Raw genomic sequence first — 13,654 nt, 5'->3', positions numbered from 1 at the left:
ATTTTATTGTGAAAGCAAGGAGCCAATTCCAAGACATTGCCTGTTACTGGTAAGAACTTACACCGTCTCCATTTTTGATACCCTTTGCAGTTTTGTTTTGCGCATTCTACAGTGCACACTTTACGGAACACGCCTCATGTGCAAATGCAATCAAAGCCTGATTTTGCGTTCTGGCGATACTTATTTCTTTTCTTGTAATCGTGGATGCACATTCAATCTGGTGGCGTGTCGGCCTCCCGTCCCTTCAGGCAATTTCAGTGGCTGAGGTCCATCAGTAAATAGTCTTTAGCGATTAATATCTTATTTTGTTCCTGGCTGCTGGGGATCGTGACACTCCTTGGCGCATAAGAGAGGAGTTGTTTACGCCGCTTAACCCGGCTTCGAGTGGTCCCAATCCCCCTTTCATTATTCCTCTAGGCCTTTGTGTTCAGACCGAATCCTGTTAGTATAGGGAGTTATCCGGGCCCAGCTCCCCTTTTTTTTGGATGCCCTCATTGGATGGCGTCCCTGCTGGAAGGCGCAGGGCAAAGGAAAGGTTTGATGGCAGTCTGTGTTGTACAAGCCAGGGCCTTGTGGTGTTGTCCCCTCATTTGAATGAGCCTGTCTGCTTGTGTCACCGTAATCCTCAACGCACACATACACATGCATGACAGCTGTATTTGGTTAGGTGTAAATGCCTGTGGTTGAGCCCCCTCCGAAGCATCCCGTACCACCCACTAGCACCCCCTCCCCCCCAAACTCTCGCTTCCTTCTGTTATGCCTGCTATCCAAACCACTGTTATGGCCACTGGCCTGCTCCTGAAGACGCCGTACTTCAACGCTGGAAAGTCAAACACATTTCAGAGCTCTCCCTGGGCCTCTTAACATGACCACAACCAATATAGATAAGTAAAAAGCAGCTATTTGCTCTTCCAGTACCCTTACGTTACAGCACGACTATGCTGTTGAGCATGTCGGCGTTCCCGTGTTATAAAATTGTCTATCACATCAAGAACAAGGCTCTTAGCTACTGACAGAGACAAATTCCTACAAATGTAGCATCTTTAAATATCTGTATTCACGCTTAGTCACTGAAAGTGGAGCTGCCTTGGGGACATCGTAACCTCTCTGTGACTGTTTGGTTCATTAAATTCTCTTAAATACTGACTTGCTAGATGGCTCTATCTGCATTGAGGTTTGGAGCACAGGGTCAGTCGCGGCAGTCATCCGACAGTCGACACTGCTCCGCGGTCCCCCAAGATAATTGCCTGCCGCTCGGCAATACGCAACCCTTGATGTCGACCTCAAACGCGCAGGCCCTCGGAACTGAGGTCCGAGTTCTAGTTGGGTTCCTCCCCGGTCTGCGTGGGCGGCACAACCACCCAGACTGATTCAACGCCGACTGCCTTTGACTTCATACATTCCTGGGTTTTCCAATAAAGGGGATTTATGAGGTCTGTGCTCAGTGGCTCAGGTTCAGGTCAGCATACAGTTATCATTAGAAACCACTAGGTCTAACCCCCACCTTCCCCCTTTTTTTTGCTCCCATTCTTGATTTTCACTCTCCAGTAGACTTTGAACACAAAACTCCAAAAATGTAGACCACCCATTTCAATCTGTAGTCTGATGTTCTCATTCTTTTGGCAACCATTATTATTATTTTTTACTCTTTCTCCATACAGATTTTAGTCAGCCATGTGTGACATTTTATTTAAAAGGAAGGGCAAAAATTAGCGTTCAAACACTGTCTGCTCGCATAAAAACAGTGTCTAGTGAAAGAGACACAAACCAATATCTAAAAGGGATTTCAAGCTCTGTGTTAAAGCTTAGCTAATTGATATGCTTTGACAGGAGCTTTGACACGCAATGAATAAATAAGGAAGCAGTGTGTGCGGATCACTCCAGGAGGCTGCATTCATCACAATAAACCAACTCAAATTGTATGGAAAGTATATTTAAAATGGGCCATACGGTCAAATGTGAAGTAGACCAAATGCACTTAGAATTCTGTTCTAGTTTGAGTCGTCTTTACAGAACGATTTTCCCTCTTCTCAGGAAGGCTGCGAGCTCCACAGAGGGTGACTTTGCTGTCTTTGAACAGCGTCCATAGTAATGAGGCAGACTGAGGCCATTCGTAATCAAACCACACTCCACATCCTTTGTCTCTATGCGTTGGCACTTAAAATGTGCAAATACTTTTCTCCAACCTAAGTTTGCTGACTAGGAATTTGCAGCGTTGAGAAACAGACGACATTGCTACCTTTTTTTAAAAGCAGATTTGGCGGATGGAACAAAAGAGGCAATGAGCAAGTTTGGGGGGTGGATGCTACCCACAGAGAACTGTCTCGCTGCATGTGCGCTAGGATGCTGCTTTTAATGCTGGTTCCCTAGTGGGGCTTGAGCGCTCGCTGTGGGCTACCAGACTGGGATTTGAGACATCCAAATTGCCCCCAAAATGCCAGAAGGGGCTCACCGCACGTCCTCCATATGCACAAGGTGAATAAAAAATGTCTGCCCCCTCATTCGTCCTCCTGACTCCAGCATGGCAGTCCCAGCTTCACAGGAGGAACATCCGACTCCGCCTCAAAGATGAGCCTCTATTATAAACCGACTGAGTAATGGCTGGGAGTTCTGTTGTTGTGTCTGACACGAAATAGTCTGCCCTCCACACATCCTTAGCGTTGCCATTTGATCTTCGGGACTCGCCTCCAGAGTCCTGTCCCGACTTGCTTTACATAAAAAACGGCAGGGTTTAGTCGAGGACAGAAAATGTTGAGAATTTAAACCGCACCCTTAACTACTCCTGTGGCTAACTACTAATTTCCTCTAAGTGTAGCCACCATTGGTAAGATGAACCTTGTTTTTTTCTTTTTTTTTCAAAGCTTTCATGTATAAATGCAGCTCCGCGCCGCAGTATTTGCTCACTTGCGTGCGTGTGCGTGTGTGTGTTTGATTGGCCAGTCTTCTTGCAGGGTAGCCAAGGCAATATCTTGGGAGCCGCTGATGTTTACTCGCCCCCTGAAAAGAGGTTGTTATCAGCCCTGGTCACGTTGCATTTTCTCATTCATATGCGGCGGGATACAGTTTCACGTTGACACACAAACGCGCGCACAAAGAGCCTCTTTCGAAGTCCCGCGCGCACGCCAGCGCCCTCCCCCAAGTTGTCCAGTAGAAGGGCACGTCTTTGTCAGCGGATGTCAGGACGCAGGTGTGTGTTCCCCCTGCACCGCTCGCTCTATTCGTTTCATCCTCCTCCTCCCGAGGCTGCCCATTTGTCTGTGGCCCCGTTTCATTTCAGCCCACTCCAATCCCCCCCCCCCCCCCCCCATCCCCAGGAGGACGCCAGTGTGTCTGTTGTATTAAAGGGAGGGGAGCGGAAAGCACACACGTCCCCGCTCAGTGCCGCTGTTGTTGTGCACCGGCTCTACCTTTTTACATTAGATTAGTAAGAGCTGGGCCTAGAAGTCACCGTGAGGTCACCGTGAGGTCACCTGCAATAAGAACACGCTTGTGTGTGTGTGTGTTTGCTAACAATACTTCAGCTTGCGCTTTGGCAATTTGACCATTTTGGGTTGAGTTCAACATGTTGAAGGGTTTTACGACTCTGCATGCAGTGTTCGCGAGTTGGCCGACTCCCTTGTCAAGCGTATGACAAGCAACTCCTGACTACCGTCATACGCCAATCAGATGAATTTATGGCGACGGCTGCGATAGTGATTTTGCACTTGTGACTAGATTTTCCCAACATTGCGCTTGCGATGAATGTTGTGTATATCTGTGCCCCTCGCTCTCTGTTTTAGGCACTGCTCAAGGCTTGCTTTGTTTTTACGCTTGGTTTATGACTTAACTTCCAAAAATGACCGAAATGTTTTTATGGTTAGTTTTGGTAGGTATCAGTTTTTAAATCTACCAACACCTAAACAATTTAAGTAAAAAAAAAAAATGTACAGGGTCCTTGGTTTACGCCAATTTCGGCTTGATATAGTTTTGAAGTAAAATGGTGCGTGATGAACTAGTCACACGACACAAGAAGGAATGCTTATCCTTTGTTTTTAATTTGATTATTTTATGTGTAGGTTAGGGATAGACCGAAAGAAAGAAATAAGTAGAACGCTTTAGGTAGCCTTTTACTTCCTTAGTTTTTAATTATTTTCAACACATGGTGATGACCTGGGAAACTCCCTTAAATCTTTTATCATTTTAAAACCAACCTGTCCATTCCTTATATATTTAAAATTAAAAGAAAAACCTTCAAAGTGTTGAAAATTTGTTTTATCAAACATGCTTAATTACATTTCAACAAAGTTTTTTTTTTTTTTTAATTTTCATGGTAATATTTTCTCTTTTACCGCAAATGAATATCAGCTTGAAATCAGTTATCGGCCTCCTTGAATACTAATAATCAGTATCAATATCTGCCCTGAAAAAAACTAATCACTATCACTAATTTAAGTGATTTGCATACAAAATATTTACCATTCGACTTAGTGAGAGCCAACGCATATTCTGACGTTGCTATGAATTCGGAACACAGGCCCGTCATAAATCGAGGACTCACACACTGTGATCTGCTAAACCGGTGCATCAGAAGCATGACAATATAACTACAATTTACTCGCATGTGCTTTTCAGATGGCGCTTATCTTAGCTTGTCCAAAGTGTGCATTCATGCTGCTTATGCAGGTTGTCCCATTTAGTTAATTAAATATGGGCCGATGACTGCGACATCGAGCCGACAAAAGCAGAGTGAAAGAAACTAGTGTAAGTCATTAGCGTTGACTTTCCATCGCCCGTGCAATGAGAGTTGCCATTTGGAAACCACAGTTTGAAAAATGTACATCGTAAGGCCCAGTTTGAGCAGCTTGTCATCCACTGGCAGGGGCAGAATTTGGCATTACAAAAGCCGTTAAAAGTTGCAGGATCTGTCAAGTATTGCGCTGCCAGCATATTTAAAATGCATTGCATCACCGGGAGAGACAAACGATAAAATTTACCACCTGTGCGTTCCATACGCTCCCACACAAAACTTCCCAATTCTACTCAGAGATAGCGCAGTAGTGTATCCAATTCATTTTGTCCCACAAACCCCTCCCCCCCATCCTCAACGCCTCATTGCAGACGGTAATGGCTTCTGCAGAGTAACCGTTTAAAGAGCGCTGAGGGAGAATGATTGGTGGGACACGCGGCGTATTTATCAAGCTTGGCGATAGGAAGTTTGAGGCTTTCATGTACGGCGCTCGGTAGTGCTCGCCTTCAGCCCGATTGCTTTTCAGAAGTAAATATAGGCAGCTCATTGAAAATGGCACCCACATACGAGCTGCAAAGACCTCGGTAATTGACGAAGCACACCGAGAGCCGTCAAGTGTGTTGAATGAAGCAGCATCTATGTTAAGAACAGGAGATGCGGGTCCCGACAGACTTGGAAGGCCTTCTCATAACAGACACTGACAGTAAGTCTGAAAGTAGCCTCAGGGTAATCATCCTCTTCCTACCCCCACCGCCATGCATACATCCCCCTTCCCAAGTTTCCGGCGCTCTACTTTTGCACCCGTTCAGGCTGCAACCTGACAACAAAAGCGGGAGAGATAGTGTTTAGCAAGCAGGTCTTACTCTCCTCTTCGGGTTGGCATCCTCCATTCTCGTTTAATCTTCCCAACCTGGCTGCAGGGGCTTTGAGTTGGGAGGATGTTTTTTTTTTTTTTTTTTTTTTTTTTTAACAAAGCCGGGTTTAGCCATTGCATTGGACAGGTTAAGTTTTGTCAACATGGCCAAGAGCTGCTTAGAGTCTCATCATCACGGAGCAATCCAAGGTTTGAATTTGGGTCAAAGGATGCAAGCCTAATAGGGATGTACCACCAAATGATCCGGCTTCAATCTAATCTTTCTATACCCACTTTGTATGTTTAGAAAGCCATTTTAGATATTTAACCTCTTTGGTCTCTAATCCTGAATTCCTCTGCAATCTCTAAATTGTCAGTTTTGACCAAGCCGTAACAAAGCAGTGCACCCTTAACACAGGGATGTGATTTTTCCGCTAATTCGCGCAATTCCGCTTTTTTTATCTCCCCCCCCCCCCCCACCAAATTTTTTTTTTTTTTTTTTTTAGTAGTTCATTGTGTATGCACATGACTCCGACAGATAACATCTTCTGCTATAACAAAGACATTTGTGGTATGCTCTAATATGAGTTACTTTTCATTTGGTCATGATACAATTATTTGTTCATGAAATTTGAACTCTTCAACATTATTTATGTGTTAACTTAGTAATCACATTAGTTAGATATGATGATATTTTCAGTGATAGTTTTTAAAAGCAAAGGCAGTCCAATGTTTTTGAATGTGACTGATTTTGAGTTGACTAAAACTGCCATTTTATATGGGATAGTTCAATATACATTGAAAATGTATGCTGTTGTTTTGTCTATTTCTTTGTCATGTGAGTGCATTGAAAGTACTTAAAAACACCGAAAACCCATGAGCTCCGGACCTAGCTGGGTGCCGGCGGCCCCCAGACCCCCGGCTAAATTTTCAGCTAATTTCACTTTGGTCAAATCACATCCCTGTTAACACTTGTATAACACGAAAAGATCTACTTCCTCACATTCCCCTCCGCTGTCAATTGTACGAATGCAGAAAGTTATTGAGGGGAGGCTATTTAACCAAAAGTAAGGGCGGAATTGGGAATGAGTCCTTGCCAAGACAGAGGGTGACAGGCCCAAGCGGAGTGACAGGCCGCTTGAAGCCCATTGTGCTTCCTGGACACAATTTTTGTCTGTGCCCCAATTGATTGGGGTACCTCTGGGAACTGATTCAGCCGAGGCTGCACAGCTTGCAACTTATCCCTGTCCTCCCCTTGTGGTCTTGGAGCTATTTTGGTTGCGCTAATCAGAACAGAATACCGGCGTACGGTGTTCTCTTACACCACTGAAACTAAGAAACATGTTTTTTTTTGTGTGTCAGATGTATAACATCAATGTTTGCCTAGGATACGCTTCCATATGAAATGTTAGTTATTTGTCCATCCAAATAGCTCTTATTTTTGGCATGGCTTCTTTGGGGATGTTTTTGGATTGTTGCCTCATGTTCTTTCGCTCTAACTGGACTGATGCTTTTGTCTTCTGTTCACTTGGCAAATTACAGCGCAGTCGATGCTGGGAGAGTGGTTAGCAATGCTGCCTCACTGCAACAAGGTCGCCCTTTTAGAATCCAATTTGAAGCACGGAACTTTGGGGAATTTGTGTGTAAAGTTTTCTGCTCTCTCTTGCTTGCAAAGGTTGTTTTTTTTTTCCCCGGTTCAGGCTGTCTTCAGTTTACAATAACATCCCATTCTTATGGAGGCGACGCAATTCCAGATTTGTAAATACAGGTATGACAATTAGACAGTCAATGTAAAATAGTCAAAAAAACTTCATGAAACAAGAACACAATGTCCTCCAGTACGACCCAAGGCATGTGCTGTATGACCTGGACAAAGGCAGAACATGAAAAATAGCTGAAGATTGTCCCCTTCAAGTAGTTTTGATTTCCTTGTTTGGGTATGGTCCTCAGTCGGAACAGGGTTGAGTGTCCTCTCCGGGTCGCGGATGAGATCCTGCTCCAAGTGGAGGAGTTCAAGTATCTTGGGGTCTTGTTCACGAGTGAGGGTAGGTTGGAGCGGGAGATAGACAGGCGGATGCAGTGATGCAGACTCTGTATCGGTCTGTTGTTGTGAAGAAGGGGCTGAGTTGAAAGGCAAAGCTCTCGATTTACCGGTTGATCTACGTTCCTACCCTCATCAATGGTCACAAGCTGTGGGTCGATACAAGATACTGGATACAAGCGGCCGAAATGAATTTCTTCCGCAGGCTGAGAAGCTCTGTCATCCGGGAGGGACGCTACTCCTCCGCGTTGAGAGGAACCAGTTGAGGTGGCTCGGGCATCTGGTTCGCATGCCTCCTGGACTCCTCCCCGGAGAGGTGTTCTGGGCATGTCCCAGCGGCGAGAGGCCCCAAGGACAACCTAGGACACGCCGGAGAGACTATGTCTCTCGGCTGGCCTGGGAACACCTTAGGATCCTGTTGGAGAAACTGGTTGAATTGGCTGGGGAGAGGGCAGTTTGGGCTTCCCCGCTAAACCTTGCTGGCACCTTGACCCGACCCCGGATAAGCGGTAGATAATGGATGGATGTTTGGGTACACCGAGGTTAGACAAACTTTTGGTTTTTAAAGCTTTTTTGTGCTCTAACCACATGGAGAAAGGGATAACTTCAAACAAACAAAAAAATTGACACCACATATCCTTAATTTCCAGTCAGTTCCCTGGAATTTTGTTCCGGGGTGCAACACGGTTGCCATCCATTACTCCTTTGGAATGGTTTAGAAGCAAAGAATATAATGTCACTGTTGCACATGTTAATCTTAATGTCTTTATAGTTGGAGTGGGGTATTGCATCGGCCTCAATCCAACCAACTGTAGCCTATTTGTCATATTTGTTACATGCATTAACTTTTCCACGCGGTCTGCGAGCGTGCAGCCATCCGTGAGAATAACCGTATACGTTTAAATAATTTGTATTTCATCACTATTTGATGTGAGCTTTCCATGCATATGTAAAGGCCTTATTGCAGGCACAGAAAGCCGGCAGAGCGTCAGGTTACCTCCGGTGACTGTGCGACACGGCGGTCAGGAGTAGTTCACACCTTGCCAGCAGTGACGTGCCGTGTTCCCTGACATTTCAACAACGCTATCGGGTTGCAGGACTTGGAAACACGAGTTCCTACCCTCCCTCTCTGTCACTCTGTGCGGCGGCCGCTTTGCCAGGAACAGCAGCCTTTGTGGTATTCCTTACATAGGAAGTTGCGGCCGGTTGTTAAGCCTCCCATCCGGTACATTATACATTCAGACAATGTGTGCTACTTTATTGCAAAAGGACCATTTAACAGAAAGCAATGCACTAGGATTCCCAACATGTTGTCGCAGTCTGGATTTTTTTTTAATTCATGAAAACTAAAGCATCACTTAAAGCCATAACGGCTTTGAAATTGAAATTAAGTGTTTTAATGACAAGGCAATGTTTTCGGCACAGCATGTGTTGCAGCTAATGGAGAATAGTTCCAACAAAACAGCTATTCGTAGCATTTCCTCGTAAATAAATTTGCATTAACAAGTTCTTTGTTGTCATAACCCATAGATCAGGGCTCCAAACTTATTTATTTATTTTACTAGGAGCACGGTGGCTCCTAACCTGAAATTTTTAGGGGCACACAAGTAGAAAAACTACAATTCACACATCAATCACAAATTGAGTTGTGAAGTAAATATTCACATTTCCATTTATTTTAACTACATTAACTCCCGGCCATTTTCACTGAAGCAACCCCCCCTCGCTCCCAGCTGTTTTACTGGATTTTGACTGATTTTGCAAGGCCCACAGAATATTGTGTTCTATTGCTATAAAAACATGGAACCTAACCAAAAGAAAGATTAGTGTCTTCTTTCATCTGGAAAAAAAAAAGTATGATTGTGTCTGTTTCCGGCTAATTAGCATTAGAATATAGCCTAGTTTCATCATTATTCAGAAACATGTTGAAAACACTGGGGGAAAAAGAGCTTGTTGCAACATGGCCCTGGCTGATCTCTTATACTCTGCTTCCACCTACTGGCCGTTATTTTTGTAATAGCTACCATTGCTTTAAGCGACCTCTTTAGGTCAGAAGCTGCATCAAAGCCATCTGTAGCATTGAGAAAAATTTTTTTTTTTAAAAACGTATAAATACGCTGTTGGGAATGAAAGACAAAGTATTAAAAACGTATTTATATGTTTTTGGGTTTGAATGAGTTAATGATAAACGCTAAAAGTCTGCCAGCAACAAAAACAACTAGAAAATAAAAATAAAATAAAAATCAGCAAATGTATTGGTCAAACGTTAGGGGCAGTCTGGGACCTTTCCATAGATTTCCACACACTGGATTTTATGATCCTGCACATGATGCACGCTTGCCATCTTTTTTTCAGTCCGTTAAATCGCAATGAAGTTGTGGAGGCTGCCACACCCTTCTGGCGGTCTTTCCCTGTAATTATTTATCACGCTCGCCCTGCAATAGACTATGACGTCTTGTTAGCCTGCCCAGGCTGCATTAACGCACTTAAGCAACATCACGCAGCGGTTTAAATCAGCGCACAATGACTACCTAAACCTTCGGCTGCCGCAAATAATCTATAATATCAGTTTTCTGGAATCGCAGGCAACGGATATCAGCTCGTTGCTTTAGGGCAAGCTGGCTCTTTTTCTATTAGATTTAATCCACTGTAGCCAGCGCTGGCTGTGTTTCATGCACTCGTTTTGGCAGATTTTCAAATCTTGTGCTTATACCGCCGTATCAAATGTTACCCAAGGCTGCACGGCAACTTTGTGTTTGATGTGTGGGATTATTTACTTTCTCTCTTTGTAAGAGGAAAAACAGTTTATATTGCGGGTTAAACAAGTTCTTTCCGACAATGAGAAAGTTAACATGTTGGGCAACTTACTTGGCTTCTTTGCTTGCCAGGTCTCCCTGCAGAGCTGACATCTTTACTTATATAATCTGCGTTTTTAACTCAAATTTGTTCTCTCTTCTGATATTTGTCTTTCTCAGAGCTTTCCATCGGACGAAGGCTGGCCTTTCGCCAAGTACCTCGGGGCGTGCGGGCGCGTGGTGGCCGTCAATTACGTGGGCGAAGAGCTGTGGAGCTACTACAACGCGGCCTGGGAGAAGCGCGTGGACCTGGCGCGGCAGTTGATGGACATCGCCGAGCAGCTGACCAACAACGACTTTGAGTTCGCCCTCTATCTGCTCGACGTCAGCTTCGACAACTTTGCGGTCGGCCCCCGCGACGGAAAGGTCATCGTCGTCGACGCAGAAAACGTTCTTGTGGCCGACAAGCGACTGATCAAGCAGAGTGAGTTTCATTGTTGACCAACTGAACTGCTTTTATCTCTTCAGTTGCCATGGCATTTCTTCCTGTGAGCATGCTTGGTACACAGTAAATTCTGGAGAGTAAATTTGACTCTCTTTAGAGTGGGACCAAATAGACTCCCGCTGTGTGTTGGTATATCGCTCGTGTCAGCTGTAATCTTCGTTTTTGTTCTCCTCTTGGATATAAGTTAAAGAGTAGCAGGGGCATAACTCAGGTGGTAGTGTGGCAGTCTCCCAAGGTGAAGGTTGTGAGTTTGTTCCTCAACCCTTGAGGGACTTTTACTTTTTTTTTTTTTTTTTTTAGTTCTTTATTTTCCTCTCTTCCAAGTATACATATTATTATAAAACGAAGTCTATTTGGTCCAACTCTAAATAGAGTCAAATTTACTCTGCAGAATTTACTGCGTATTTGATGCTAAAATGCTTGAACTCAGTGAACGCTAACTAAAACCAATAATAATCAACTGTCATTTTCACTGAAGCAACCCCCTTCGCTCCCGGGTGTTTTAGTGGATTTGGACTGATTTTGCAAGGCCCACAAAATATTGTGTTTTATTGCTATGAAAACATGGAACATACCAAAAGAAAGATTAGTCTCTTCTTTCATCAGGAAAAAAAGTATATTTCTATCTGTTTCTGTTTTGCAGTAATTAGCATTAGCATATAGCTAGGTTTCATCATTATTCACAAATCTGTTAAGAACTGTGGGGAAATCAGCTTTTTATCAACATGGCCATGGGTGATCTCTTATACTCTGCTTCCACCTGCTGGCCGTTTTTGTAATTAATACCATTGCTTCACCCGTTCTCTGCAGTTCAGAGGCTGCATCAAACCCTTCTGTATAAAAAACATATAAATATGTCTTTGGGACACTTAAAACATTTACAATTTTGGGAGCTAATGTGTCAACCTTAAAAATTTCTTGACAATATGTTATATGTGAGCTCACTAGTCTAAACATGACATTCTGATTAATATTACGTGTGTTTATTATGAGTTATGCAGCAAAATCCAGCCATTTTTATCCATCTCAGGGGGCGGCCATTTTGCCACTTGCTGTCGACTGAAGATGACATCACAGTTTCCCAGGGCTCAGCCAACGACCAATCACAGCTCACCTGTTTTCTGAAGCTGAGCTGTGTTTGATTGTTACCTGCGACCTGAGCAACTGTGATGCCATTTTCACTCTGACAGCAAGTGACAAAATGGCCGCCTTCTGATGATGATAAAAACTGCTGGATTTTGCTGCTTAGCTCATATTCCACTAACGCAATATTTACCAGAATACTGAGGCTGCATAGAACATATTATTGCCAATATTTTTTGGGGGGTTTGCTTGCATATCATGTACAACGCTGCACTCTACTGTGTATGCGACTTATTAAGTGTAGATTTGGAGGACGAAGCTGTTCAGGAAAGTCTCAGGGGAGGGGGCTGTTGCTTTGTCCAAACCTCCTCTTCTAAGAATATCCTCATCCACCATGTGGTTCTTCTGCCCTCAACATGCTCATCCCCATCAAAGCAAAGATGGTCGCGATAACGAGCTGCCCCCCCCCCCCCGCCCCCCTCCTCCTCCTCCTCTTCCCCCACCTTCTTGAAATAAACCTCATAACAAGGACGGAGCTATACATCACACGTGCTGCATGACAGATCCTTACCCCTTGGTCCCTCTTCCCGGGGCTGCTTCACTGAAAGGGAGGACCACCCAGTCACTTCTTTTTGATTTGTCCCTTTCTCCAGAAATCCTATTAAAGTGATGGACTGTTGTGTCGCGAGATGCTAAGGCTGCACCAGCGCTCGCCATGACGGATATGAAGTGTTGTTGGCGTTTTGTGTACGTGTTAGCACGGGCGCGTGGACTTGTGTTTTATGTATGCACATGCACTTTTACAGATAAAAAGGGATTGTTGTGTTCAATTGGTCCCAATGATCAAGCGTCGTTGCCGCCGTTGCTGGTGTATTTGTTACCGTTTCATAGCCAATAGCTGAAAGCTCCCCATGTTGTCTTTTACTCTCCTTAAAACACAATCCTGCCCGTTGACACTCTCTGTCTGGCAGACACGGAGAGCTTGACAACTCAAGCTGCTTAGCTGCCTGCGCGGCAAGAATGTTTATGGGGCCTCCATTGTGTCGGTCCGGTTTGCGCGCGCACGCCAAGTGTCGCCGCTCAGCATGGAGGAAGCGCGAGCTACGGCAGTAATCAGTATTACAAGGTCATGCGCATGCCGGACGGTCGTAGGACATTCGTTGGCGCTAAGCGACCCACAAGCAAACAGTCCAATGTCAAGAAATGAGTGCAGTGTCATGATTGAATCTCGTCGGTTTAAAGTGATTTGCAAATCAAACGTCCGTTGGCTCGAGCATGTTCTACACAAATGGTGTCTATACTTTTATTCTGAAGGCCTCATATGATGCAAAAGCCACTTTGATAAAATTTTTTTACTGTAATTGTTGGAATGCTGTAAATTGGCAGCTTTCTTTTTATTCATATTACTACTTCGTATTTATTAGTAATACTATTACTATTACTACTACTATTACTAGTAATTAATAGTTAATTACTTTGTAATGTTCATATGATTTATCTTTCAATTTCCATCATAAGCATTCAGCTACTAGCATTCAGCTTTCAGCATTCCCACACAATATCTGCGTCCAAAGGATAATGAGGAACTTGTGCATATTTTTTAGAGGGATAAAGGCATCTTTTCCTGAACAAAACTGATATTAACTCATTC

General features: G+C 44.1%; 1 protein-coding gene across 1 annotated transcript in view; it reads left to right on the top strand.

The window, feature by feature from the left end:
• Positions 1–13,654, top strand: part of dipk2ab (divergent protein kinase domain 2Ab) — a 31,888-nt gene that overhangs the window by 11,246 nt on the left and 6,988 nt on the right. The window contains exon 3 of the mRNA XM_077554772.1: positions 10,596–10,899. Coding sequence (XP_077410898.1) covers positions 10,596–10,899 — 304 coding nt within the window. The remainder of the gene's footprint in view (positions 1–10,595; positions 10,900–13,654) is intronic.

The sequence above is a fragment of the Vanacampus margaritifer genome, chromosome 20 (genome assembly GCF_051991255.1).
Source record: "Vanacampus margaritifer isolate UIUO_Vmar chromosome 20, RoL_Vmar_1.0, whole genome shotgun sequence".
NCBI classification, from domain to species: domain Eukaryota; kingdom Metazoa; phylum Chordata; class Actinopteri; order Syngnathiformes; family Syngnathidae; genus Vanacampus; species Vanacampus margaritifer.
This window is presented reverse-complemented; position numbering and strand designations above follow the sequence as displayed.